This window comes from Pseudochaenichthys georgianus, unplaced genomic scaffold (assembly GCF_902827115.2).
Source record: "Pseudochaenichthys georgianus unplaced genomic scaffold, fPseGeo1.2 scaffold_750_arrow_ctg1, whole genome shotgun sequence".
Classification (NCBI taxonomy): Eukaryota; Metazoa; Chordata; class Actinopteri; order Perciformes; family Channichthyidae; genus Pseudochaenichthys; species Pseudochaenichthys georgianus.
Window position 1 is genome coordinate 44161 of NW_027263300.1, and position 27804 is coordinate 71964.

At 46.9% G+C, this 27804-nt stretch overlaps 1 protein-coding gene across 1 annotated transcript; it reads right to left on the reverse strand.

The window, feature by feature from the left end:
- Nucleotides 1-1740: 1740 nt before the first annotated feature.
- LOC117444210 (trypsin-like) lies at nucleotides 1741-27804 on the reverse strand. Its single transcript, XM_034079866.1, has 5 exons — nucleotides 27750-27804; nucleotides 24952-25102; nucleotides 17855-17993; nucleotides 16614-16877; nucleotides 1741-1896 (listed from the first exon to the last, which is right to left on the reverse strand). The coding sequence occupies exons 1-5, from the start codon at nucleotides 27802-27804 to the stop codon at nucleotides 1741-1743; spliced, it is 765 nt and encodes a 254-aa protein (XP_033935757.1).

Consider the following 27804-nt stretch of genomic DNA (forward strand, 5'->3'; position numbering starts at 1 on the left):
GGGAGGAAAATTCAGAGGATGAAGAAGCAGAAAACATAACTTGTTTGTAAAACGGACAGCACGTCAGTTTCAAGAAAGATGACACCATGTTTATGCATGACATGCAAAATATCTTGAAGCCCTATAAAAAAAAGTATATTGTGTTGAAAATATCACAAAAGTCGTAACATTGTATAATGTATTAGTTGCATGTTGTATTTTGCTAGAAATCACTATGTAGTTTTTCAAAAAATATAATGGAAAAAGGAGAGAAAAACAAAATATCACAGTATGTTGAAAAAATATGAAAAAAGTAATGTGTTTAAAATAACATGAAAGAAATCAAAGTAACGCCTCTAAAAAACATATATTTAGAAAAGTAATGTTAGTCATGTAAAGTTATCAAGACTGCTGTGTTTCATCGAAACAGTGTTACATTCACAAACTTGCCTTTTTGAGAGACATAAAGAAAACGAATTCCTTACAAATTAATGAATATTTTACCCGGTTAAAAAGGTTTGCATCCATTAAAGTGTAACTAAAAGTATCTTAGTAACACAAGAAAAGAGAATAAAGCATTGATGTCAACAAAACTGGATTGCTCCAATGAAATAATAAATAAATAATTTCAAGTGCTTTCAAAGAAAATGTATTCAGATAAAGTATTTTATTTTCAGAAATGTTTTAAGGTTTTGCATACATACAAAGTGTATCTTACAGTTCCTTTGTGAGAGAATTACACACAAATCTGCAGAGTGTCACTAAAAAGTTTTACACAGTGACTGACATTCTGTAGGGGGGGTTCACACCTGAGCTGCCGCAGGGGGAGGGCGTTGAAAAGGGGTGAGTATGTTTGGCTCTCGGGGGGATGGTGTGTTAAGAGTCAGATTCTTAACGAAATCTTTACACATAAATCTGCCGAGTGTCTGTAAAAAGTCTTAAAATCAAAACACTTGCCTTTTAAAGTCAGAATCTTAACGAAATCTCCTCAAACAGAGTACTTCATGGTAGTGGTCAGCTTTTATACACAAAAGTGTATCTTTCAGTAACTTTCTCAGAGAATTAAGCATAAATGTTCAAAACAGCCTTGTTTCACTGACATAGCCTCAAAATCACAAACTGCCATTAAGAGTCAGATGCTTAATGAAATCTACGGCCACAAAGTACTTCATTATCTACTTTTCAAGCAAAAGTCGAGACAACTTGAAAGGATATGGCGTTCCACTAAACTTGAAGAATCTCGTTTAGTTTGGCATATTACTCTCAATGAATACTCGAAAGCACTGCGTAAAGCGAGAGCAGCCTACTACTCTTCATTGATAGATGAGAATAAGAATAATGCAACATTTCTCTTCAGCACTGTAGCCAGGCTGACTAATAAGGGCTTGTACAATCGGCCTATATGGTGGTTTTTTGTAGGAGCACTGGCTGCTTCTGAAGCGAACACCAGCTGAGTCAATACACTAGTTGAATACATGTGTCTCATTATTATTGAATTGGTATCAGATGCAAAAGAAAAAACACAAAAACAATGTTAGCCATTTTAAAACCAATATCAGTCCACCACTATTTATTTCTTCATCTCGTTTCTCCATAAGAACATTGAATGAAAACCCATGAATTGTAATAAATACAGGTCTAATCTGTGAGAGACGGATAACCATGGCTCTACGCCCCACAGTGTGGAGTTACTATAATAAACCCTCAGGAAGTCCAGAAGAATGTGACGAGGCGCTTCCGCAGCGTGAGTGCAGCGTGTCTTCATGGAGAGAACGTAGCGATGACCCTCTGGATCCAGCCCACGTAGTTCCTCACTTTGGTGTAGACCCCGGGGAAGTAGGGGTTAGCGCAGCTGATTCCCCAGGACACGATGCCCTCCAGCTGCCCGTCACAGATCAGAGGCCCCCCGGAGTCCCCCTGAGGGCACAGAGAGACGCCTTCATGCTGCTGTGTACTTCTACTGCACTGCAGAGGTACATGGTGTACTTATACTGCACTTCAGAGGTACATGGTGTACTTCTCCTGCACTTCAGAGGTACATGGTGTACTTCTCCTGCACTTCAGAGGTACATGGTGTACTTCTCCTGCACTTCAGAGGTACATAATGTACTTCTCCTGCACTTCAGAGGTACATGGTGTACTTCTCCTGCACTTCAGAGGTACATGGTGTACTTCTACTGCACTTCAGAGGTACATGGTGTACTTCTACTGCACTTCAGAGGTACATGGTGTACTTCTACTGCACTTCAGAGGTACATGGTGTACTTCTCCTGCACTTCAGAGGTACATGGTGTACTTCTACTGCACTTCAGAGGTACATGGTGTACTTCTACTGCACTTCAGAGGTACATGGTGTACTTCTCCTGCACTTCAGAGGTACATGGTGTACTTCTCCTGCACTTCAGAGGTACATGGTGTACTTCTACTGCACTTCAGAGGTACATGGTGTACTTCTCCTGCACTTCAGAGGTACATGGTGTACTTCTCCTGCACTTCAGAGGTACATGGTGTACTTCTCCTGCACTTCAGAGGTACATGGTGTACTTCTACTGCACTTCAGAGGTACATGGTGTACTTCTCCTGCACTTCAGAGGTACATGGTGTACTTCTCCTGCACTTCAGAGGTACATGGTGTACTTCTTCTGCACTACAGAGGTACATGGTGTACTTCTCCTGCACTACAGAGGTACATGGTGTACTTCTCCTGCACTACAGAGGTACATGGTCTACTTCTACTGCACTTCAGAGGTACATAATGTACTTCTACTGCACTACAGAGGTACATGGTGTACTTCTCCTGCACTTCAGAGGTACATGGTGTACTTCTCCTGCACTACAGAGGTACATGGTGTACTTCTACTGCACTACAGAGGTACATGGTGTACTTCTACTCCTCTACAGTTCAGAGGTACATGGTGTACTTCTACTCCTCTACAGTTCAGAGGTACATGGTGTACTTCTACTCCACTACAGTTCAGAGGTACATGGTGTACTTCTACTCCTCTACAGTTCAGAGGTACATGGTGTACTTCTACTCCTCTACAGTTCAGAGGTACATGGTGTACTTCTACTCCACTACAGTTCAGAGGTACATGGTGTACTTCTCCTGCACTACAGTTCAGAGGTACATGGTGTACTTCTCCTGCACTACAGAGGTACATGGTGTACTTCTACTGCACTTCAGAGGTACATGGTGTACTTCTACTGCACTTCAGAGGTACATGGTGTACTTCTCCTGCACTTCAGAGGTACATGGTGTACTTCTACTGCACTTCAGAGGTACATGATGTACTTCTACTGCACTACAGAGGTACATAATGTACTTCTCCTGCACTTCAGAGGTACATGGTGTACTTCTACTGCACTTCAGAGGTACATGGTGTACTTCTCCTGCACTTCAGAGGTACATGGTGTACTTCTCCTGCACTTCAGAGGTACATGGTGTACTTCTCCTGCACTTCAGAGGTACATGGTGTACTTCTACTGCACTTCAGAGGTACATGGTGTACTTCTCCTGCACTTCAGAGGTACATGGTGTACTTCTCCTGCACTTCAGAGGTACATGGTGTACTTCTCCTGCACTTCAGAGGTACATGGTGTACTTCTACTGCACTTCAGAGGTACATGATGTACTTCTACTGCACTACAGAGGTACATAATGTACTTCTCCTGCACTTCAGAGGTACATGGTGTACTTCTACTGCACTTCAGAGGTACATGGTGTACTTCTACTGCACTTCAGAGGTACATGGTGTACTTCTACTGCACTTCAGAGGTACATGGTGTACTTCTCCTGCACTTCAGAGGTACATGGTGTACTTCTACTGCACTTCAGAGGTACATGGTGTACTTCTACTGCACTTCAGAGGTACATGGTGTACTTCTCCTGCACTTCAGAGGTACATGGTGTACTTCTCCTGCACTTCAGAGGTACATGGTGTACTTCTACTGCACTTCAGAGGTACATGGTGTACTTCTCCTGCACTTCAGAGGTACATGGTGTACTTCTCCTGCACTTCAGAGGTACATGGTGTACTTCTCCTGCACTTCAGAGGTACATGGTGTACTTCTACTGCACTTCAGAGGTACATGGTGTACTTCTACTGCACTTCAGAGGTACATGGTGTACTTCTACTGCACTTCAGAGGTACATGGTGTACTTCTCCTGCACTTCAGAGGTACATGGTGTACTTCTACTGCACTTCAGAGGTACATGGTGTACTTCTACTGCACTTCAGAGGTACATGGTGTACTTCTCCTGCACTTCAGAGGTACATGGTGTACTTCTCCTGCACTTCAGAGGTACATGGTGTACTTCTACTGCACTTCAGAGGTACATGGTGTACTTCTCCTGCACTTCAGAGGTACATGGTGTACTTCTCCTGCACTTCAGAGGTACATGGTGTACTTCTCCTGCACTTCAGAGGTACATGGTGTACTTCTACTGCACTTCAGAGGTACATGGTGTACTTCTCCTGCACTTCAGAGGTACATGGTGTACTTCTCCTGCACTTCAGAGGTACATGGTGTACTTCTCCTGCACTTCAGAGGTACATGGTGTACTTCTTCTGCACTTCAGAGGTACATGATGTACTTCTACTGCACTACAGAGGTACATAATGTACTTCTCCTGCACTTCAGAGGTACATGGTGTACTTCTCCTGCACTTCAGAGGTACATGGTGTACTTCTACTGCACTTCAGAGGTACATGGTGTACTTCTACTGCACTTCAGAGGTACATGGTGTACTTATACTGCACTTCAGAGGTACATGGTGTACTTCTCCTGCACTTCAGAGGTACATGGTGTACGTCTACTGCACTTCAGAGGTACATGGTGTACGTCTACTGCACTACAGAGGTACATGGTGTACTTCTCCTGCACTTCAGAGGTACATGGTGTACTTCTACTGCACTTCAGAGGTACATGGTGTACTTCTCCTGCACTACAGAGGTACATGGTGTACTTCTCCTGCACTACAGAGGTACATGGTGTACTTCTCCTGCACTACAGAGGTACATGGTGTACTTCTCCTGCACTACAGAGGTACATGGTCTACTTCTACTGCACTTCAGAGGTACATAATGTACTTCTACTGCACTACAGAGGTACATGGTGTACTTCTCCTGCACTTCAGAGGTACATGGTGTACTTCTCCTGCACTACAGAGGTACATGGTGTACTTCTACTGCACTACAGAGGTACATGGTGTACTTCTACTCCTCTACAGTTCAGAGGTACATGGTGTACTTCTACTCCTCTACAGTTCAGAGGTACATGGTGTACTTCTACTCCACTACAGTTCAGAGGTACATGGTGTACTTCTACTCCTCTACAGTTCAGAGGTACATGGTGTACTTCTACTCCTCTACAGTTCAGAGGTACATGGTGTACTTCTACTCCACTACAGTTCAGAGGTACATGGTGTACTTCTCCTGCACTACAGTTCAGAGGTACATGGTGTACTTCTCCTGCACTACAGAGGTACATGGTGTACTTCTACTGCACTTCAGAGGTACATGGTGTACTTCTACTGCACTTCAGAGGTACATGGTGTACTTCTCCTGCACTACAGAGGTACATGGTGTACTTCTACTGCACTACAGAGGTATATGGTGTACTTCTACTCCTCTACAGTTCAGAGGTACATGGTGTACTTCTACTCCACTACAGTTCAGAGGTACATGGCGTACTTCTACTCCACTACAGTTCAGAGGTACATGGTGTACTTCTACTGCACTACAGTTCAGAGGTACATGCTGTACTTCTACTCCACTACAGTTCAGAGGTACATGGTGTACTTCTACTGCACTACAGTTCAGAGGTAAACTGTGTACTTCTACTGCACTACAGTTCAGAGGTACATGGTGAACTTCTACTGCACTACAGTTCAGAGGTACATGGTGTACTTGTACTCCACTACATGTATTTAATCCCTTTAGTTACTTCTCAGATCTGGATGAATGATGTGAAATCTAATCAAGTGTTGAATCAGACTTTAGTTCCACCTGGAGTGAATCCACCAGCTATCCTGCAGTCTACAAAGTACTTCAGACTAGCTGCACCTCCACCAGCTACCCTGCAGTCTACAAAGTACTTCAGACTAGCTGCACCTTCACCAGCTACCCTGCAGTCTACAAAGTACTTCAGACTAGCTGCACCTCCACCAGCTACCCTGCAGTCTACAAAGTACTTCAAACTAGCTGCACCTTCACCAGCTACCCTGCAGTCTACAAAGTACTTCAGACTAGCTGCACCTTCACCAGCTACCCTGCAGTCTACAAAGTACTTCAGACTAGCTGCACCTTCTCCAGCTACCCTGCAGTCTGCAAAGTACTTCAGACTAGCTGCACCTTCACCAGCTACCCTGCAGTCTACAAAGTACTTCAGACTAGCTGCACCTTCACCAGCTACCCTGCAGTCTACAAAGTACTTCAGACTAGCTGCACCTTCACCAGCTACCCTGCAGTCTACAAAGTACTTCAGACTAGCTGCACCTTCACCAGCTCTGAGAACACTTTCATGATCAATCATTATAAAACATATCATATATATTATTCTGAAATGGACCAATCTGCACAACGACTACTTTCACTGTCTTTCACTATATTTAGATGAGAATACTTTCTACTTTCACTTGAGGGACATTTTGAATGCAGGACTTTTACTGTAACGGAGTATTCCTACACTCTGGTACTTCTACTTTTACTAAGTACAAGGTTTGAGTACTTCTACTTTTAATTTGATATTTAATGCATGCCTCTTCACTTTGGCTGTACTTTGGAGTAAACTGACTCTGGATCAGTCTGTTGCACTGGGTCAGCGCCAGGCAGAGGTGGGAAGTAGTGGAGTACAAATACTTCTTTACTGTACTTTAGTACATTTCTCTGGTATCAGTACTTTAATCCACTTCTTATTTTCTGACGACTTTTTACCTAGACTTCTTACACTTCTTACATATTGAATACAAATACCTGTACTTTCTACTTCTTACATGTTGAACCCAAATACCTGTACTTTCTACTTCTTACATGTTGAACACAAATACCTGTACTTTCTATTTCTTACATTTTTAACACAAATACCTGTACTTTCTACTTCTTACATTTTTAACTCAAATACCTGTACTTTCTACTTCTTACATTTTTAACTCAAATACCTGTACTTTCTACTTCTCACATGTTGAACTCAAATACCTGTACTTTCTACTTCTCACATGTTGAACTCAAATACCTGTACTTTCTATTTCTTACATGTTGAACTCAAATACCTGTACTTTCTACTTCTTACATTTTTAACTCAAATACCTGTACTTTCTACTTCTCACATGTTGAACACAAATACCTGTACTTTCTACTTCTCACATGTTGAACTCAAATACCTGTACTTTCTACTTCTTACATGTTGAACTCGAATACCTGTACTTTCTACTTCTTACATTTTGAACACAAATACCTGTACTTTATACTTCTTACATTTTTAACTCAAATACCTGTACTTTCTACTTCTCACATGTTGAACTCAAATACCTGTACTTTCTACTTCTCACATGTTGAACTCAAATACCTGTACTTTCTACTTCTTACATGTTAAACTCAAATACCTGTACTTTCTACTTCTTACATGTTGAACTCGAATACCTGTACTTTCTACTTCTCACATGTTGAACCCAAATACCTGTACTTTCTACTTCTCACATGTTGAACTCAAATACCTGTACTTTCTACTTCTTACACGTTGAACTCAAATACCTGTACTTTCTACTTCTTACATGTTGAACTCAAATACCTGTACTTTCTACTTCTTACATGTTGAACACAAATACCTGTACTTTCTACTTCTTACACGTTGAACTCAAATACCTGTACTTTCTACTTCTTACATGTTGAACTCAAATACCTGTACTTTCTACTTCTTACATGTTGAACACAAATACCTGTACTTTCTACTTCTTACACGTTGAACTCAAATACCTGTACTTTCTACTTCTTACACGTTGAACTCAAATACCTGTACTTTCTACTTCTTACACGTTGAACTCAAATACCTGTACTTTCTACTTCTTACATGTTGAACTCAAATACATGTACTTTCTACTTCTCTCATGTTGAACTCAAATACCTGTACTTTCTACTTCTCTCATGTTGAACTCAAATACCTGTACTTTCTACTTCTCTCATGTTGAACTCAAATACCTGTACTTTCTACTTCTCTCATGTTGAACTCAAATACCTGTACTTTCTACTTCTCTCATGTTGAACTCAAATACCTTGTTATGTGTTTGTGCCCTGATCAGGCGCTCCTAGTGTGATGTGTCATGTCTAGCTGTAGTTTCCTGTTATGGTTTTGTAGTCCTTATCGTTTCTCCTCCAGGTGTACCCATTTGTAATTAACCCAGGTGTGTCTTGTCTCGTCATTACCTCATGTATTCTGCTTTCCCCTTTGTCTGGGGCTGATCCTGTCTGTGCAGTACGTGTTCTTGTCTGTCATTACTTTATATTTCCTTTGTCCAACCATGGTGGTAATTATTAATTAAATTCTTCTTTTGACTACTTCGGCTACCGTCTCCTTTATTTATGTTGCCTTGACTCGACATTGAGCCTGCTAACAGTCAATGGTAACGTAATATGGGGGCTCGTGCCAAACTGATTTGAGCAGGAATTTGGTGGTGGCCGCTGAGCTTAGTCCACACTTTGAATTATGGTTGACAGTGTCGTGTGTGTGGCCCATGTTTTATACCCTCTTGGTAAATAATTCTCCAATAAGGAGCGTTTTCATCCAGCTAGGGCAGCTGGACCATTTTCTATGGTTCCTTCCTTCGCCTGGAAGACATACCGTCTATGCTGGTCGGGGTAGTAGGAAGACCCTGTCAGGCTCCTCCTAGGCCGGCGTATGTCAGCTAGTTAGTTATATAGGGGGTCTGATAGTGAGGGATGGAAACGTTTAAGGGATGGGCCTTAGTTTTTTTTTTTCCTGTTTTGAACACACGACAGTTGTTAATCTCTTGCGAATAATTTTGAGGGTGGATGCTTCAGAAGGTCATACCGGTGCTCTTCTCTATTTAGTGGATAGCGGTAGGGGAGCGGTGGCCAGAGTTATTAAGAACAGACTGTACAGACGTGTAGGGTGAAGCCGGTTTTGTTTGTTTTTTGTGTATATGTTAATTGGTTGGTCGTATATGCTGGTGGAAGCGGGGTTGGTTCTTTAGTTTCTTCCTCCCCCGGTGCGACGGTACTAGGGCAGGTATGCCTGTGAAGGTATGTGATTTTGTGGCTAGGCCAACGGTCAACGTGTTGGGCTTGTGCACTAAGGAGGAATTATCGGGGATAGCAGAGCATTACGGTGTCAGGCTTGCCCCGAGCATGAAAAAGCAGCAGCAGCGGTTAGCGCTGGTGGAGGCTTTGACCGCCATGGAGGTTATGGAGTCTGTGGGCAAACCTGAGGAGCAGGAGGTAGTCACATGTGACCCGGTTTCGGAGAACCAGGTTTTGCTGAGGAAGATGGAACTAGAGTTTAAATTCGAGCAGCTGAGACATGCAGAGCGGTTATGCGCTCGGGAAGCGGAGGAGGCAGAACGTGGGCGTGTGCATGAGCTTGAGCTTGGAAGGCTTGGGGTAGAGGCGCGGGCAGTGCATCTTGAAGCTAGGTTCGATGCTACTAGGCACCTACGTCTGGTCCCGCAATTTTACGAGAAGGATGTTGACAAATATTTTTCTATATTCGAAAATATAGCCACAACTCTGAAATGGCCTAATGACCAGTGGACATTACTTCTCCAGAGCGCACTCACCGGGAAAGCACAACACGTTTACGCGTCACTTTGCCCAAACACCCAGGAATACGCCGTGGTGAAAGCTGCTATCCTTAGGGCGCACGAGCTTGTGCCGGAGGCGTATAGGCAGAGGTTTCGCGCTCTTAGAAAGAACAACGTGCAAACCTACGTGGAGTTTGCTTACGAGAAGGAGCTGTTTGATCGTTGGTGCGCGTCGGAGAAGGTGGACACTTTGGTTAAGATGCGGGAACTCGTGCTTCTTGAGGAGTTTAAGTCATATTGTTTGCCCGATAATGTGGAGATGTACATTAATGAACATAAGGTGACTGAGTGCTCGGTGGCTGCGAGCCTGGCGGATGAGTTCGTGTTGACGCACAAAGTGCTCTTTGACAGACCTAATTATCCCGTGCGCAGGGTGGAGAGTAGACCGAGGTGGGACTTGGGTGACAGGCCTGTGGCCTCTGGCGGTGGCAGTGTGGGCGAGGTTGCTGAGCGGGGAATGAGGGGAGAAATGCGTGAGTGTTACCACTGTGGTAAAAAAGGCCACATAAAGGAGAACTGTTTTGCCCTTACCCGTCCCAGTAAACAAATATCGTTGATAATGACACCCACACCCACACACACATCTCTGAGTAGGGATGCCCAAAGGGGTGAGGATATGAAAGCGTACTTACCGTTCATCAGTGAGGGGTTTGTATCCTTGTCCGGCGAAGGGGTGAAGGTTCCTGTGACCATATTAAGGGATACGGCTGCGTCCCAGTCATTTATTCGGAGAGATGTGCTGCCTTTTGACAGTGGTTCAGAGGTGGATGCTGGGATGACTGTCAGGTCTTTTGGGATGCATGTCATGGAAGTTCCGCTTCACACTATCCATCTTACATCTGAGTTGGTGTCGGGGCCAGTGGTAATTGGGGTGGAAAATTGTTTTCCTGTCGAGGGCGTATCATTAATTCTCGGGAATGATCTGGCAGGGGGTAGGGTCCTCGTGAAGGCAGAGGTGACTTGTGTGCCAGCAGAGTCTGGGGCGGTGGACGTCCTGGCGGATGCGTATCCGAGAGTGTTCTCCTCATGTGCAGTCACGCGGGCCATGGGTATTAAGGCTCTGGCCGAGGAAAAGGACGACGTGGACTTGTTTGATACCATCATAGCGACTGTTAACGGGGTGCCTGAGTTTCGTGACCCACTTATGGATAATCCCCAGGGTGCAGTACCACGGGGGCCTGAGGTGGAGGGGGCGCTCCCGGGGCAACCCGACTTGTGGTCATCATCTCAGCTTGTTCCTGATATTGCCCCTCTTGAAGGTGATGCTGTTCTTCCATCTATTCCAGCCGGTCTCAGCCCTTTACTGCCCTCTACTTCCTCGTGTGAGTCTGCCAGTAGCGCGGCTGGGTTTTCTTTTGCTCGTGAGGAGCTTATCGCGGAACAGGGTAGAGATCCAAGCCTGTCAGGCCTTTTTGCGAACACAGCAGGAGTGGGAGAGAGTGAGGTTTCTAAAAGTTGCTATATCCTGAGGGACGGGGTATTGCTGCGTAAATGGTCTCCTAGCCTCGACGCGTCAGCGGAGAATGATTGGAATGTGGTGACGCAGGTTGTGGTTCCGTTTAAATACCGTCACGATATTCTGTGTTTGGCTCACGATCACAGGCTCGCAGGACATCTGGGGGTCAATAAGACGTATGATAGAGTGCTGCGTCAATTTTTTTGGCCAGGGTTGAAACGGGATGTGGTGCAGCACTGCAGGGGGTGTTCAACGTGTCAGGTGGTGGGTAAACCTAACGGGGTCATTCCACCGGCGCCACTCTACCCTATCCCGGCAGTGGGGGAACCTTTTGAGAGGGTTATCATTGATTGTGTAGGTCCACTCCCTAGAACCAAGGCAGGTAATAGCTTTCTTTTGACCATTATGTGTGCCAACACACGGTTTCCGGAAGCAATTCCGCTGAAACGGATAACGGCCAAAACAGTGTCACAGGCCTTGGTGAGGTTTTTCTCCGTTTTTGGTTTGCCTCGCGTGGTACAGTCCGACCAAGGTACGAATTGTGTATCCCGCATCTTCTCGCAGGTTTTAAAGCAGCTGGATATATCGCATAGTTTCTCTAGCCCATATCACCCACAATCCCAGGGGGCTTTGGAAAGGTTCCACTCCACGCTAAAAACAATGCTTCGGGCGTTCTGTCGTGACACGAAGGACGACTGGGATGAAGGGGTTCATTTAATGTTGTTTGCCGCAAGGGAGGTGGTGCAGGAATCTTTGGGATTCAGTCCTGCAGAGCTGGTATTTGCGCATTCGGTTAGGGGGCCGCTTAAGCTGCTGAGGGAGAAGTGGTTGGGGAAGAGCGAGCCGAAGAACCTGTTAGACTATGTCTGTGGCTTTAGGGAGAAGCTGAAGAGGGCATGTGAACTAGTGAGGACAAATCTGAGTGACACACAGGGGAGGATGAAGGGCTGGTATGACAGGAAGGCTCGGGATAGAACGTTTGTGCCAGGGGAGAGGGTTTTAGTGTTGTTGCCTGTCCCAGGCTCCAGCTTACAAGCACGGTTTAGTGGGCCGTACCTGGTTAGAGAGAAAGTAGGGGATTTGGACTACCTGATCGAGACACCGGATCGTGGGCGGAAGACTCGCTTGTGTCATGTTAATATGATTAAGCCATATTATGTGAGGGAGCCTCTGGTGAATCCTATTGACAGTATTGTTGTTCCCTCTGCGAGTGTGTCCACTGTGCCGGTGTCAGTTTGTATGTTGGCGCCATCTAGCGTTGATGAGAGTAATGACAGTCTTTGTTTTTCAGAGGGGGTTGGACAACTGGAAGATGACGTCATTATTCCGTCCAAGGCGGTCGTGGAGGGACGGTTGACAAACACTGAGTCATTGATCACTCTTGACTGTCATCTTGGCCATTTATCAACAACGCAGCGAGATGATATCAGGGGTTTGGTTGGGTCTCATTGTGAGCTGTTCTCCGATATTCCTTCGCGCACTAACGTATTACAACATGACATCGATGTGGCGGAGGCATTACCCATTAAACAGCACGCGTATCGCGTGAATCCATATAAGCGGGCACGGTTACAGAAAGAGGTGGAATACATGCTCACTAACAATATCGCTGAGCCCAGTTTCAGCCCATGGAGCTCGCCGTGCTTGTTGGTTGATAAGTCAGACAAGACAGATAGGTTTTGTACGGATTTTCGCCGAGTAAATGACGTGACTAGGCCTGATAGTTTTCCATTGCCCAGAATGGAGGACTGTGTCGACAGGGTGAGGGGGTGCTATTTATCCATGAGGTGGTGTGGGGGTTATGGCCGCCCATACCGGTGCTGTTAGTACAATTTGTATTTGTTATTGTGCTGACAGTATTATTGTTTCTTGTTTCCTTCTTCTGTTTATGTTCATTCCCCCATTTCGCCTTGGGGTTATGGACATAAAGTTGGGTGTGGGGGTGTTATGTGTATGCGCCCTGATCAGGCGCTCCTAGTGTGATGTGTCATGTCTAGCTGTAGTTTCCTGTTATGGTTTTGTAGTCCTTATCGTTTCTCCTCCAGGTGTACCCATTTGTAATTAACCCAGGTGTGTCTTGTCTCGTCATTACCTCATGTATAAGGTTTCTGCTTTCCCCTTTGTCTGGGGCTGATCCTGTCTGTGCAGTACGTGTTCTTGTCTGTCATTACTTTATATTTCCTTTGTTCAACCATGGTGGTAATTATTAATTAAATTCTTCTTTTGACTACTTCGGCTACCGTCTCCTTTATTTATGTTGCCTTGACTCGACATTGAGCCTGCTAACAGTCAATGGTAACGTAATATACCTGTACTTTCTACTTCTTACATGTTGAACTCAAATACCTGTACTTTCTACTTCTTACATGTTGAACTTAAATACCTGTACTTTCTACTTCTCACATGTTGAACCCAAATACCTGTACTTTCTACTTCTCACATGTTGAACCCAAATACCTGTACTTTCTACTTCTTACATGTTGAACTCAAATACCTGTACTTTCTACTTCTTACATGTTGAACTCAAATACCTGTACTTTCTACTTCTTACATGTTGAACACAAATACCTGTACTTTCTACTTCTTACATGTTGAACTCAAATACCTGTACTTTCTACTTCTTACATGTTGAACTCAAATACCTGTACTTTCTACTTCTCACATGTTGAACTCAAATACCTGTACTTTCTACTTCTTACATGTTGAACTCAAATACCTGTACTTTCTACTTCTTACATGTTGAACCCAAATACCTGTACTTTCTACTTCTCACATGTTGAACTCAAATACCTGTACTTTCTACTTCTTACATGTTGAACACAAATACCTGTACTTTCTACTTCTTACATGTTGAACATGTAAGAGTCACACTTTAGAGTCATTGCGTGCCTATTGGTTGGAACACGATCCGTGTATCCATCACTTCCTGGTCTTCTCTAAAGAAGAGGGACCAATGGAAACGTTGCCGTTGTTCAGCATGGAAACATTCATTAGCTAACAATGACATTATTGTTCTATTAATATAAAGGGAGGTCAGGTACTCTTTATCATCATAGCACGGAGACAGCTCTGGTTAAAGTCACAAATGATATTCTAATAGCCTCAGACAAGGGACTTGTCTCTATTCTTGTGTTGCTCGATCTCAGTGCTGCATTTGATGCTATCGACCATGATATCCTATTGCAAAGACTAGAGCACTTAGTTGGCATACAGGGAACTGCTTTAGGCTGGTTTAGGTCCTATCTATCTGAACGCTCTCAGTTTGTACGTGTCGATGATGAATCTTCCACGCAAACCAAAGTTAGCCATGGAGTGCCACAGGGCTCAGTGCTCGGACCTATTTTGTTCACATTATATATGCTTCCGTTAGGCAATATTATAAGGAATCATTCTGTAAACTTTCATTGTTATGCGGATGATACTCAACTATATTTATCAATCAAGCCTGATGAAATTAATCATCTAAATAAAATTCAAGACTGCCTTAAGGACTTAAAAACGTGGATGACCTTAAACTTTTTGATGTTAAACACGACCAAAACTGAAGTTATTGTACTTGGCCCGAAGAATCTACGAAACAAATTATCTAAAGATATACTAACTATGGATGGCATTAATTTGGCCTCCAGTGAGACTGTAAGGAATCTTGGTGTTATATTTGATCAGGATTTATCCTTTAACGCCCACATAAAATCAATTTCAAGGACCGCCTACTTCCATCTACGTAACATTGCAAAAATCAGGCATATCTTGCCTCAAAACGATGCAGAGAAACTAGTCCATGCATTTGTTACTTCTAGGCTGGATTATTGTAACTCTTTATTATCAGGGAGTACCAAGAAGTCAGTCAAGTCGCTTCAGCTGATTCAAAATGCTGCGGCTCGTGTACTAACCAGAGTTAGGAACAGGGACCACATTACTCCTGTTCTGGCTGCCTTACACTGGCTCCCTATAGAACACAGGATAGAATTTAAAATTCTTCTTCTCGCCTACAAAGCCCTTAATGGGCAGGCGCCATCTTACCTTAAAGAACTCATTATACCCTACTGTCCTACTAGGGCATTGCGTTCCAAGAATGCAGGGTTGTTGGTTGTTCCTAGAGTCTCTAAAAGTACAATGGGAGCCAGAGCCTTTTCTTATCAAGCTCCACATTTGTGGAATCAGCTTCCAGTTTGTGTTCGGGCGGCAGACACCCTATCCGTTTTTAAGAGTGCGCTTAAGACCTTCCTTTTTGATAAAGCTTATAGTTAGGGCTGATTAGATTCAGCCCCTAGTTTTGCTGATATAGGCTTAGTTTGTCGGGGGACATCTTACTTCTTCCTTCTCTCTGTCTATACCCGTGTACTCTCATGTTCCGATTAACCCAGCTTCCCCACATGTCTTTCTTTTTGGTGTCTATATACGCTGGGATCCGGAGTCATGGATCGCGAGCCCTGGATCGCGAGTCGTGGCTGTGGTCCTGGATCATAGGTCCTGGATGGATATCCTCGTGGATTCATCTTCTCATTACAGACACATGCATTTCCTAACATTCGGTCTATATGCTGTAAAATGTATTATCTCTTCAATTTACACACGGCATCTATTGCACGTCTGTCCGTCCTGGGAGAGGGATCCCTCCTCTGCTGCTCTCTCTGAGGTTTCTCCCATGTTCCCTTTAAACTGTGGGTTTTCTCTGGAAGTGTTTCCTTGTACGATGTGAGGGTCTAAGGACAGAGGGTCTAAGGACAGAGGGTCTAAGGACAGAGGGTCTAAGGACAGAGGGTCTCAAGACAGAGGGTCTCAAGACAGTGGGTCTGAAGACAGAGAGTCTGAGGACAGAGGGTCTGAGGACAGAGGGTCTAAAGACAGAGGGTCTGAGGACAGAGGGTCTAGGGACAGAGGGTCTGAGGACAGAGGGTCTGAGGACAGAGGGTCTGAGGACAGAGGGTCTAAGGACAGAGGGTGTCGTATTGTCATACTGATATTCTGTACACACTGTGAAGACCACTGAGACAAATGTAACATTTGTGATATTGGGCTATAAATAAACATTGATTGATTGATTGATTGATTGATTGATTGATTGATTGATTGATTGATTGATTGATAAAGCAGCTGCTAGCTATGGGTACTTTTTACTGAAGTACATTTCAAAGCCTCTTTACTTTTACTTGAGTAAAGAAGTATAGTCAGTACTTCTACTTTTACCAGAGTATTTTTAAACACGAGTATCTGTACTTCTACTGGAGTAAAGGATGCACTTTTGCCATCTCTGCGTCAGGGTCTTGATCCCCATGTCGGGTTCTGTTGTCCGTAACAAAGCCTCAAAGCTGCAATGGTCCCTTGCTCATGTGCTAAAGTGTGCGAGAAGCAGAGCGGTACCTGGCAGGAGTCCTTCCCGCCATAGGGGGAGCCGGCGCACAGCATGTTGTCGCTGATCCTCCACCTGTAGTAATATCTGCAGTAATCCATCATCTGCACGTCCACAGCGCGCAGCACCGGAGACAGGGAGTAGCTGTAGATCTGCGTCACCCCCCAGCCGCTCACCGTGCACGAGCTGCCCGAGGGGGGGTCCGAGGGGGGGTCCGAGGGGTCCGCCAGCACCGCCGGCTGGACGTAGGAGTTCAGCACCGCCTGCCGGCTCAGCTGGAACCAGGAGAGGAGGCTTATCTTAACATTTAGAGATCACACAGAGAATGCTGCTGCAAGCGGGAGGGAGTGCACGTGACAGGAGCCAGAGAGGGAGTGCACGTGACAGGAGCCAGAGAGTGAGTGCACGTGACAGGAGCCAGAGAGTGAGTGCACGTGACAGGAGCCAGAGAGGGAGTGCACGTGACAGGAGCCAGAGAGGGAGTGCACGTGACAGGAGCCAGAGAGGGAGTGCACGTGACAGGAGCCAGAGAGTGAGTGCACGTGACAGGAGCCAGAGAGGGAGTGCACGTGACAGGAGCCAGAGAGTGAGTGCACGTGACAGGAGCCAGAGAGGGAGTGCACGTGACAGAAGCCAGAGAGTTAGTGCACGTGACAGGAGCCAGAGAGTGAGTGCACGTGACAGGAGCCAGAGAGTTAGTGCACGTGACAGGAGCCAGAGAGTGAGTGCACGTGACAGGAGCCAGAGAGTGCGTGCACGTGTCAGGAGCCAGAGAGTTAGTGCACGTGACAGGAGCCAGAGAGTTAGTGCACGTGACAGGAGCCAGAGAGCTAGTGCACGTGACAGGAGCCAGAGAGTTAGTGCACGTGACAGGAGCCAGAGAGTTAGTGCACGTGACAGGAGCCAGAGAGCTAGTGCACGTGACAGGAGCCAGAGAGTTAGTGCACGTGACAGGAGCCAGAGAGTTAGTGCACGTGACAGAAGCCAGAGAGTATGGCAAATAGAAAGGGCCGTGCATGTGACGGGTCAAAGGTTAGTGCACGGATAAAGATGAGATGTGCACGTGACAGGAGCCATGCATGTGACCGGCCATAAAGTGCACGAGGGTGAGAGAGGCAGTGCAGGTGACAGAAGCCAGAGAGGGAGTGCACAGAGAGAGGGGAGCCGTGCACGTGGCAGTGCGAGGGTTAGGGCTAAACATTGATCGTGTCTTTGTGTTGTGGGCGAAGAGCTGGACTTTAGCGCCGCTCACCTTGAGCAGCATGACGTCGTTGTCGAACGTCCGGTAGTTGAATCCGTGGAGATTAATCCGCGAGACGTTAAAGACCTGCTCGAACCCTTCCACTGCGTTCAGGTTGTGTTCGCTCAGGACCACCTGGATCAGCCCGCTCCTGCACACACAGCTGATATCACCAGGACGCTCTGAGTCCTCTGATCCCCCACAGCAGCCTCTAGAGGCGCACCGGGGGTTCCCTTCACTGCCTGGAGACCCACCTCGCCGACAGCTAGCATCACATAGCGTTCCCTTCACTGCCTGGAGACCCACCTCGCCGACAGCTAGCATCACATAGCGTTCCCTTCACTGCCTGGAGACCCACCTCACCGACAGCTAGCATCACATAGCGTTCCCTTCACTGCCTGGAGACCCACCTCGCCGACAGCTAGCATCACATAGCGTTCCCTTCACTGCCTGGAGACCCACCTCGCCGACAGCTAGCATCACATAGCGTTCCCTTCACTGCCTGGAGACCCACCTCGCCGACAGCTAGCATCACATAGCGTTCCCTTCACTGCCTGGAGACCCACCTCGCCGACAGCTAGCATCACATAGCGTTCCCTTCACTGCCTGGAGACCCACCTCGCCGACAGCTAGCATCACATAGCGTTCCCTTCACTGCCTGGAGACCCACCTCGCCGACAGCTAGCATCACATAGCGTTCCCTTCACTGCCTGGAGACCCACCTCGCCGACAGCTAGCATCACATAGCGTTCCCTTCACTGCCTGGAGACCCACCTCGCCGACAGCTAGCATCACATAGCGTTCCCTTCACTGCCTGGAGACCCACCTCGCCGACAGCTAGCATCACATAGCGTTCCCTTCACTGCCTGGAGACCCACCTCGCCGACAGCTAGCATCACATAGCGTTCCCTTCACTGCCTGGAGACCCACCTCGCCGACAGCTAGCATCACATAGCGTTCCCTTCACTGCCTGGAGACCCACCTCGCCGACAGCTAGCATCACATAGCGTTCCCTTCACTGCCTGGAGACCCACCTCGCCGACAGCTAGCATCACATAGCGTTCCCTTCACTGCCTGGAGACCCACCTCGCCGACAGCTAGCATCACATAGCGTTCCCTTCACTGCCTGGAGACCCACCTCGCCGACAGCTAGCATCACATAGCGTTCCCTTCACTGCCTGGAGACCCACCTCACCGACAGCTAGCATCACATAGCGTTCCCTTCACTGCCTGGAGACCCACCTCGCCGACAGCTAGCATCACATAGCGCCTCGTTAGCACACAGCCTCAGAGCACGTGATATAGAAGATAACGGTTTTAATGTCAGTAATCCTTGTAGCCCCCCCCCCCTCTCTTCCAGCTGTTACTAAGGACATGTCTCTGAAGTGTCCTGCTCCACCAAACCCCAAACAGATCCTTGTAGCCCCCCCCTCTCTCTTCCAGCTGTTACTAAGGACATGTCTCTGAAGTGTCCTGCTCCAAACCCCAAACAGGTCCTTGTAGCCCCCCCCTCTCTCTTCCAGCTGTTACTAAGGACATGTCTCTGAAGAGTCCTGCTCCAAACCCCAAACAGATCCTTGTAGCCCCCCCCTCTCTCTTCCAGCTGTTACTAAGGACATGTCTCTGAAGTGTCCTGCTCCACCAAACCCCAAACAGGTCCTTGTAGCCCCCCCCCTCTCTTCCAGCTGTTACTAAGGACATGTCTCTGAAGTGTCCTGCTCCAAACCCCAAACAGATCCTTGTAGCCCCCCCCTCTCTCTTCCAGCTGTTACTAAGGACATGTCTCTGAAGTGTCCTGCTCCAAACCCCAAACAGGTCCTTGTAGACCCCCTCTCTCTTCCAGCTGTTACTAAGGACATGTCTCTGAAGAGTCCTGCTCCAAACCCCAAACAGATCCTTGTAGCCCCCCCCTCTCTCTTCCAGCTGTTACTAAGGACATGTCTCTGAAGTGTCCTGCTCCACCAAACCCCAAACAGGTCCTTGTAGCCCCCCCCCTCTCTTCCAGCTGTTACTAAGGACATGTCTCTGAAGTGTCCTGCTCCAAACCCCAAACAGATCCTTGTAGCCCCCCCCCCCTCTCTTCCAGCTGTTACTAAGGACATGTCTCTGAAGTGTCCTGCTCCAAACCCCAAACAGATCCTTGTAGCCCCCCCCTCTCTCTTCCAGCTGTTACTAAGGACATGTCTCTGAAGTGTCCTGCTCCAAACCCCAAACAGGTCCTTGTAGCCCCCCCCTCTCTCTTCCAGCTGTTACTAAGGACATGTCTCTGAAGAGTCCTGCTCCAAACCCCAAACAGATCCTTGTAGCCCCCCCCTCTCTCTTCCAGCTGTTACTAAGGACATGTCTCTGAAGTGTCCTGCTCCACCAAACCCCAAACAGATCCTTGTAGCCCCCCCCCCCCTCTCTTCCAGCTGTTACTAAGGACATGTCTCTGAAGAGTCCTGCTCCAAACCCCAAACAGATCCTTGTAGCCCCCCCTCTCTTCCAGCTGTTACTAAGGACATGTCTCTGAGGTGTCCTGCTCCAAACCCCAAACAGATCCTTGTAGCCCCCCCCCCCTCTCTTCCAGCTGTTACCAAGGACATGTCTCTGAAGAGTCCTGGATCAGCTCCGTTGTTCCCCGTTTTTAGAGATGTGGGTACGGAGGAAAAGAGAGAGGGGTTTATTTCTGACACTTTGAGAGTCTCCTGACACACTGGGGACACACCAGGGACACACCGGGGACACATGGGGACACACCGGGGACACATGGTGACACACCGGGGACACACCGGGGACACATGGTGACACACCGGGGACACACCGGGGACACATGGTAACACACCGGGGACACACCGGGGACACACCGGGGACACATGGGGACACATGGTGATAATAATAATAATTTCAATTTATATAGCGCCTTTCACGAAACCCAAGGACGCTTTACAATGGGAAGTAACAAAACAAAACAAAAAGTAATAAGAATGATACAGATACATAGCCTGAAGAAAACAAAACAGGAACAGGTTGCTGGGTACTGCATATTAGTTGAGGCCAAAGGCCCGAGTGAACAGATGGTGTTTGAGGCGTTTTTTGAAGGTGTCCAGAGAGTCTGCCTTCCTGATTGCAGAGGGCAGAGGATTCCAGAGGGCGGGGGCTGCGACACTGAAGGCTCTGTTGCCAAATGTTTTCAGCTTGGAGCGCTGGATGGAGAGCAGCCCTTTGTCAGAGGACAAGGTGACGAGAGGGGGTGAAGGGCTGAAGGAGGTCAGAGACGTATGGAGGGGCTAGGGACTGGAGAGATGTGTAGGTTAGCAGGAGGAGTTTGTACTGGATGCATGAGTTGACCGGGAGCCAGTGAAGGTGGATGCGGGTAGGGGTGATGTGTTGCCAGGGCTTAGTGCGGGTGAGGAGCCTGGCTGCAGAGTTCTGGACGTACTGGAGCCTGTACGGGGCTTTGCTGGTGACCCCGAACAGAACTCCATTGCAGTAGTCCAGACGAGAGGAGATGAAGGTATGAATTAATGTTTCTTCAACGGGGTCGGGGAGAGACGGCCGGAGTCTGGCGATGTTTCGTAGGTGAACAAATGCAGTGGGAGTGAAGGTGAGGCTAGAGTCCAGAGTGACGCCCAGGCTGCGAACCTCAGGGGAAGGGTGGATGGTGCCGCCATCGATGGTGAGGAGCAGATCTCCAACCTTCCGGAGCACTGTTTTTGGGGCCACAACCATGAGCTCTGTTTTGTTTTGATTGAGTCTCAATAGATTTGTTGACATCCAGGTTTTGATGTTGCGGAGGCAGTTGACTACTGAAGGTGGGGGTAGCTGGGATGATGGATTGGTACTGATGTAGAGTTGGGTGTCGTCGGCATAGGAGTGTTGGCGGATGATTTCACCGAGGGGGAGCATGTAGATGTTGAATAGAAGGGGGCCGAGCACTGAACCTTGCGGCACACCTTGGTTCACAGGGGCTGGGGGAGAGCTGGATTTTCCGATGGTCACAAACTGTTGCCTGTTGGAGAGGTAGGAATGGAACCAGGAGAGGTACCAGAGAGGCCAGGGTAGATGGATAGGCGGTTGAGTAGGATAGTGTGGGAGACTGTGTCGAATGCGGCGGAGATGACCAGGAGGATGAGGATGCTGACGAGGCCTGAATCGGCGGCTATGAGAAGGTCATTGGTTATTTTAATAAGGGCCGTCTCTGTGCTGTGGTTGGATCTGAATCCTGATTGGAAGGGTTCGTAGAGCTCATGGTCGGACATATGATGGTGGAGTTGGGCAGAAACTGCTCTTTCCATGATCTTGCTAAGAAAAGGAAGGTTGGAGATCGGCCTTAAGTTGCTGGGGTCCTCGGGGTCGAGACCAGGTTTTTTGACGATGGGGGTGACAGCTTCTATCTTGAGGACGGCGGGAACCTTGCCTGATTCCAGGGAGGAGTTGATCATTTTAACAATGGTGGCGCAGAGAATGGGTAGGCAAGTTTTGACCAGGGCAGAGGGCATGGGGTCGAGGGAGCAGGTTGTAGCCTTCGATTTTGAGACAAGTTTGGTAACCTGCAGGTGTTGAGTTGAGCAAACAGTGACTGGAGGTGGTGTGGCATGTGGATGGGATGGGGCAGAGGCCTGGGGTTCCTGGTGGATGGAGTAGACTTTGTCCTCAAAGAAGTCAAGGAACCTGGTGCAAAGCTCGGGGGCGTCTGCTGGGTTGGGGGGGTCAATTGGGCGGAGTAGGCAGTTTATGGTGGAGAAGAGCATACGGAGGTGGTGTTGCTGGTTACCGATGAGTGAGGAGTAGTAGTGTGCCTTAGCTTTTGAGAGGGCGTCCTTATAAGATTTGACATGCTCTCTATACGCCTCCAGATGGACTGTGAAGCCAGATTTTTTTGTGGAGCCGCTCCAGTTGGCGGCCAGAGGCTTTCATGGCACGGAGACTGGTGGTGAACCAGGGGGCTGAGTGGGTGAAGGAGACAGTGCGGGTAATGAGGGGGGCAAGTGAGTCGAGACTCAGGGAAAGAGCAGTGTTATACTGGGCTACCAGTCCGTCAATCGAGGTGTCAGGGGGATCGGAGGCCAGGTGGCTAGCTATGAGGCTGGTTATGGCTGGTGCGCTCACTGATTTTAGGCTCCTGGAGGTGATTGTCCGCAGTACAAGCTGTCTGGGGAGGGCACAGTGAACAGGATGGCATGATGGTCGGAGACAGCCAGGTTGAGGCACTGCACGTGGGATGCAGTTGTGCCAGTGGTACATACGAAATCCAGGGTGTGGCCTTTGGCATGGGTGGGATCATGGACATGCTGTTCAAAATTGAAGCAGTCCAGAAGTGCCAGGAAGTCAGAGGCAAATGTGCAACAGGGTGCGTCCACATGAATGTTAAAGTCTCCAAGAAGGAGCGTAGATGGGGACATGGAGCAGATGGAGGTGAGTAGCTCAGATAGTTCCGATAGGAAGATGGCAGAGGCTGAGGCTTTGGGGGGGGCGATATATAAGAACAGCCTGGAGCTGTGCAGATCCAGATAGAGTGAAGGCAAGACATTCAAGTGAGGTGGTGTTGGGTACAGGAAGCTCTTTGATCGAGATGTCTGCCCTGTATATTACAGCCAGCCCACCGCCCGACCAGTGGAGCGGGGCTTTTGGAGGTAGACATAGCAGGAGGTGTGGCTTGGGTGAGTAATAGGAAATCCTGTCCAGTTTGCCATGTTTCGGTTAAGCAGAGGAAGTGAAGTGTATGATCAGTGATGATGTCATTGATCAGAGGTGCTTTTTTGTTCAGTGATCGAACATTCTGCAGCATGAATGTTGCATTGTTGTTTGTAGTTGTTGAGGCAGAGGGGGTGAGGTGAGTGGGCTGATGACGTCGATACAGCTGAGAGGTCTCAGATTACAGCTATGCACGTAGGGTGTGCTCTGATGACGTCGGCGAAGTGCGACGGACCGCCTGTCTGTCTGTGTGGTGGGGATGTCATGGTCAGAGTTGACAAACTTGCGACGTGCAGCCCAATGCACATAGCGGGGACAGCGAAGGAGTCCAAGTGATTGTATTGTAGTGAGGCAGTTAGGAGTGTTGTGGCAGACAAGATTCCACATTTGCAGAGCGGAGTATTTCCAGAGAGCCATGTCAGCAGCACAGAGGAGCAGCGGCTAGCTACGAGCTGCTAAGCAGGGGCTAGGCGGCAGCTACATTGAGAAGCCAGCAGTGGCTAGCAGCGAAATGCTAACAAGAAACTGGGTAGCAGCTGAGTTGAGGGGACAGACGGGATGTGGAGAAGGAAATGGAGCTCCAGAGATCCCAGGTTGAAGAGGATGGCTGGTAGCTAGCGGCTGAATGGCGGCTAGCAGTGACAGCCGATCGTCAGCTAGCAGTGACAGCCGCAACTGTGTTGGAGCATAAGAGAACATCGACGGTGACGACCCACTTTGATTCATTCAAACTTTCGAAAATGCTTTCTGTTGCTGCGGACAAGAAAGACAAACAACTCACGTTCACCGAGGCATCGACCTCCAAAACCCTTTCGAGGGCTACAAGAAACGAGGTGAGAAGCCTACAAGATTCAAGCTGGTCAGTTAACGAGTAAATGAAAACAGAATGAGGCGGAGAAGTGTGTGTGTGTGTGTGTGTGTGTGTGTGTGTGGTGTGTGTGTGTGTGTGTGTGTGTGTGTGTGTGTGTGTGTGTGTGTGTGTGTGTGTGTGTGTGTGTGTGTGTGTGTGTGTGTGTGTGTGTGTGTGTGTGTGTGTGTGTGTGTGTGTGTGTGTGTGTGTGTGTGTGTGTGTGTGTGTGTGTGTGTGTGTGTGTGTGTGTGTGTGTGTGTGTGTGTGTGTGTGGGGGGTGTGGGGGGGGGTGTGTGTGTGTGTGATTAAAATAGCCCAATTGCTTTTACAATAAATAAACATTGAATATGTTTAATTGATGTGTTTAATTGAATAGTAAAGGGGTTTAACGTTAGTGGCAGGTTGTGTGTGAGAGAGAATAAATAAGACAGCCCAATATTTAAAAATAAGAAAAAAGAATATTTCGCATATTTCGTAACTTCCCGCAATTTCACCGCATAAAGTCACATAAAAACCCCCGCATGTTTAATCGGAGGGTCTAGATAGGAGACCTTTAAAGCCTCTGAGTGTGTGCAGTACTCACGGCCTCCAGCAGTGGGCGGCCGACACCACCCACTCGGGGTGAACCAACGTCCCCCCGCAGTAATGACTCCCTTTATACTGCAGGGAGGCCTGGTATTTGACAGAGTACGGCACCACCTCCTGCCCCCCGATGATCCTCGGCGGTCTGCCCTCTGCAGGCGGGACTGTTTGGGAGAAAGGGCGGGGTAATGCAGGTCAACAGGAACAGCAACACACCAATTCATAGGGGACATATTTAAAAGTGCTCCGAAAGGAATACAGACTCCTGGGATCTTGTTCTAAACACCTGTAATGTGCAATATATGCACTTATTTTGGCTAATCTACTATATTTTGTTACTGTAAATTGGAATTTGAATTTCAACCTGTACATTTTATTTCTATTGAGATGTTTACATTTTGCAATGTTTATTTCTTTTAATTTTGAATGTACAAGGACATGTCTTTTTATGCTGCTGCAACGCGAACATTTCCCAAATTGGGATCAATAAAGTCCTTCTTATCTTATCTTAACTTAAAACATCATTTTTATAGCATCTCAAACCTTAAAATGTTCCCTTAAGGCCCTGACACACCAAGCAGTCACCAGAGGACTCGCCGACGCCGACGCCGGCTGTTGCGTCGCCGTGTTCTCCTGCGTCTTGGCCATGTGTCACACGGGAACACACCGCAAAGACTTCAGTGCGTGAGTGGCAATAACTCTCCTTACCAGCAGGCGGCGGCAGTGTGTATTCGTCATTCAAAAGAGGCAACAACCGGATAACAGAGAAGAAGAACAGACCGTGATATAAACAAACAAAAAATAGTGTGTGCGTTCCATTTTCACTCTCGTCGACGGTCACGGTCGACGGTGCGGGACACACCAAATTGAGTTTGGGCAACAGGACACGCTTCGTCTTCCGACTTACGAAAGCGGCCGAAATCGGCCTGGTGTGTCCAGGCCTTTAGCTATTCACTACTCATTTTTTAGCCATGGATTTCACTTATTGCGCTTTATTTTTTATCTTTGATCCCTAATGTGTGCTTTCTCTATATTTAACATGCTATTTCATTCTTGCTTGCCTTCTTACCTGCTTTGTCCCTTTTGTTAAAACGCTGTAATTGTCCCGCTGTGGGATTCTTAAAGAAATTCTGATTCTGAATTGGGAGGAACGGGGGTTTGATTTATAAGCAAAGTCCCAATATAAAACAAATCAATTGGATTTCAAACTGTAATTAATCTGATAACTCAAATGTTAATTGTATAGTGAATGTGATACAATACCTTCAATTCTGTATACTTGTATAATGTGTATTCAATATCCATACTCTATAGATAGATAGATGTGACACAGTTGACCACCAAGTGCTCCTTACAAAGCTGACTCATTTCAATTTTTCGGCAGTTCCGATACATTGGTTTAAGTCTTACTTATCGAACAGAACACAGTGTGTTTTGGGCAACGGAGCCAAATCCCCCTACCTTGTGAACCCTGTTGGGGTTCCACGAGGTTCCATTACTGTTTTCTCTGTACATTCATGACTTGCCTAATGTATGTCCTGATTGGAATGTACAAATGTATGCCGATGACGCGGTCGTCTTTGTACACGGGAAGAACACTGAAATGATCTCATCCTGTCTCTCAAATGCTTTGGACGAGGTTCATCACTGGCTGAACAACGTTTGCTCACAGTTAAATGCAAAACAAACAGAATGCATGATGTTCAGTAGACGACCAGTCAAAATCGAAGGATCCAACGTGTTTTTAAACGGAGCAGAAATAGAACTAGTCTCCCACTTCAAGTATCTTGGAGTCATACTGGACGCGAACTTGACTTTTAAGAAACATATTAAGAAAGTATCCAATACCGTTAAATTCAACTTGCAACATGTTAAACAAATTAGACCTTTCTTAACTGTCGATGCTGCAGAGTCAGACCTCCACTGCGTGATTCTATCCCACATTGAACACTGTTTGACAAGCTGGTCGTGTGCTTGTGCCTCAAACCTGAAACCCATCGAACAGCTGTTCAAGAGAGCTATCCAGGTGTTTGACAGAAAGCCACATTCATACCACCTCTGCACCATCCTTGATGAACACCATTTCTTGAGTTTTGACAATTTTAAGTCTTTTAAAATTATGTGTTTTATTTATAAATGTTTACATGGACTGCCCCCCCCCCCCCCCCTTAGGGGAATTCATCCACAGAAACACACTGGACGCTGCACTAGGTCAGAAACCAGAGGAGACTGTGAAGTCCACCGTAGACGGACCACTTTTGGACAAAATGTCCTCTCCATTAAAGACAGCTCGTTCTGGAATAGCCTCAAAACATAATACCAGTAGAATAATGATGAAACCTTTCTTTTAAATCAGGGGTTTCAAACCCAAGGCCCGGGGGCCAAATCCGGCCCGTGACTTCACTTGATGCGGCCCCACAAGAGCTTGCAAAGAATATAATATGTTTATATACGGTTACAGGCTGATTTACAGAAGCAGGTTGCCCATAGCTACATGTCCCACAATGCATCTCAAATTAGAATTTTTTTCTTAGAATTTGATTTTTTTTCAAAATACAATGCATTATTTTATATATATTAAATATTTATATATGTATTTTTATATAGTCTTAAAGTTACAACCGGCGCTTTGAGTGCAACCATAATGCTGATGTGGCCCGCAATGAAATTGAGTTTGACCCCGCTCTATAAATAATTAGTTTAATACTGTCCCTTACCTGGAAACTGCCAAACTACCTTGTTATTATCGAGCTGTATTCCTTTTTAAATCTTATTAAGCACATAGTTATTCAAACGTACCTGAAACGGCGACGGACAGAAGCAGCAGCACGGCGCAGCCTCTCACTGCCGACAT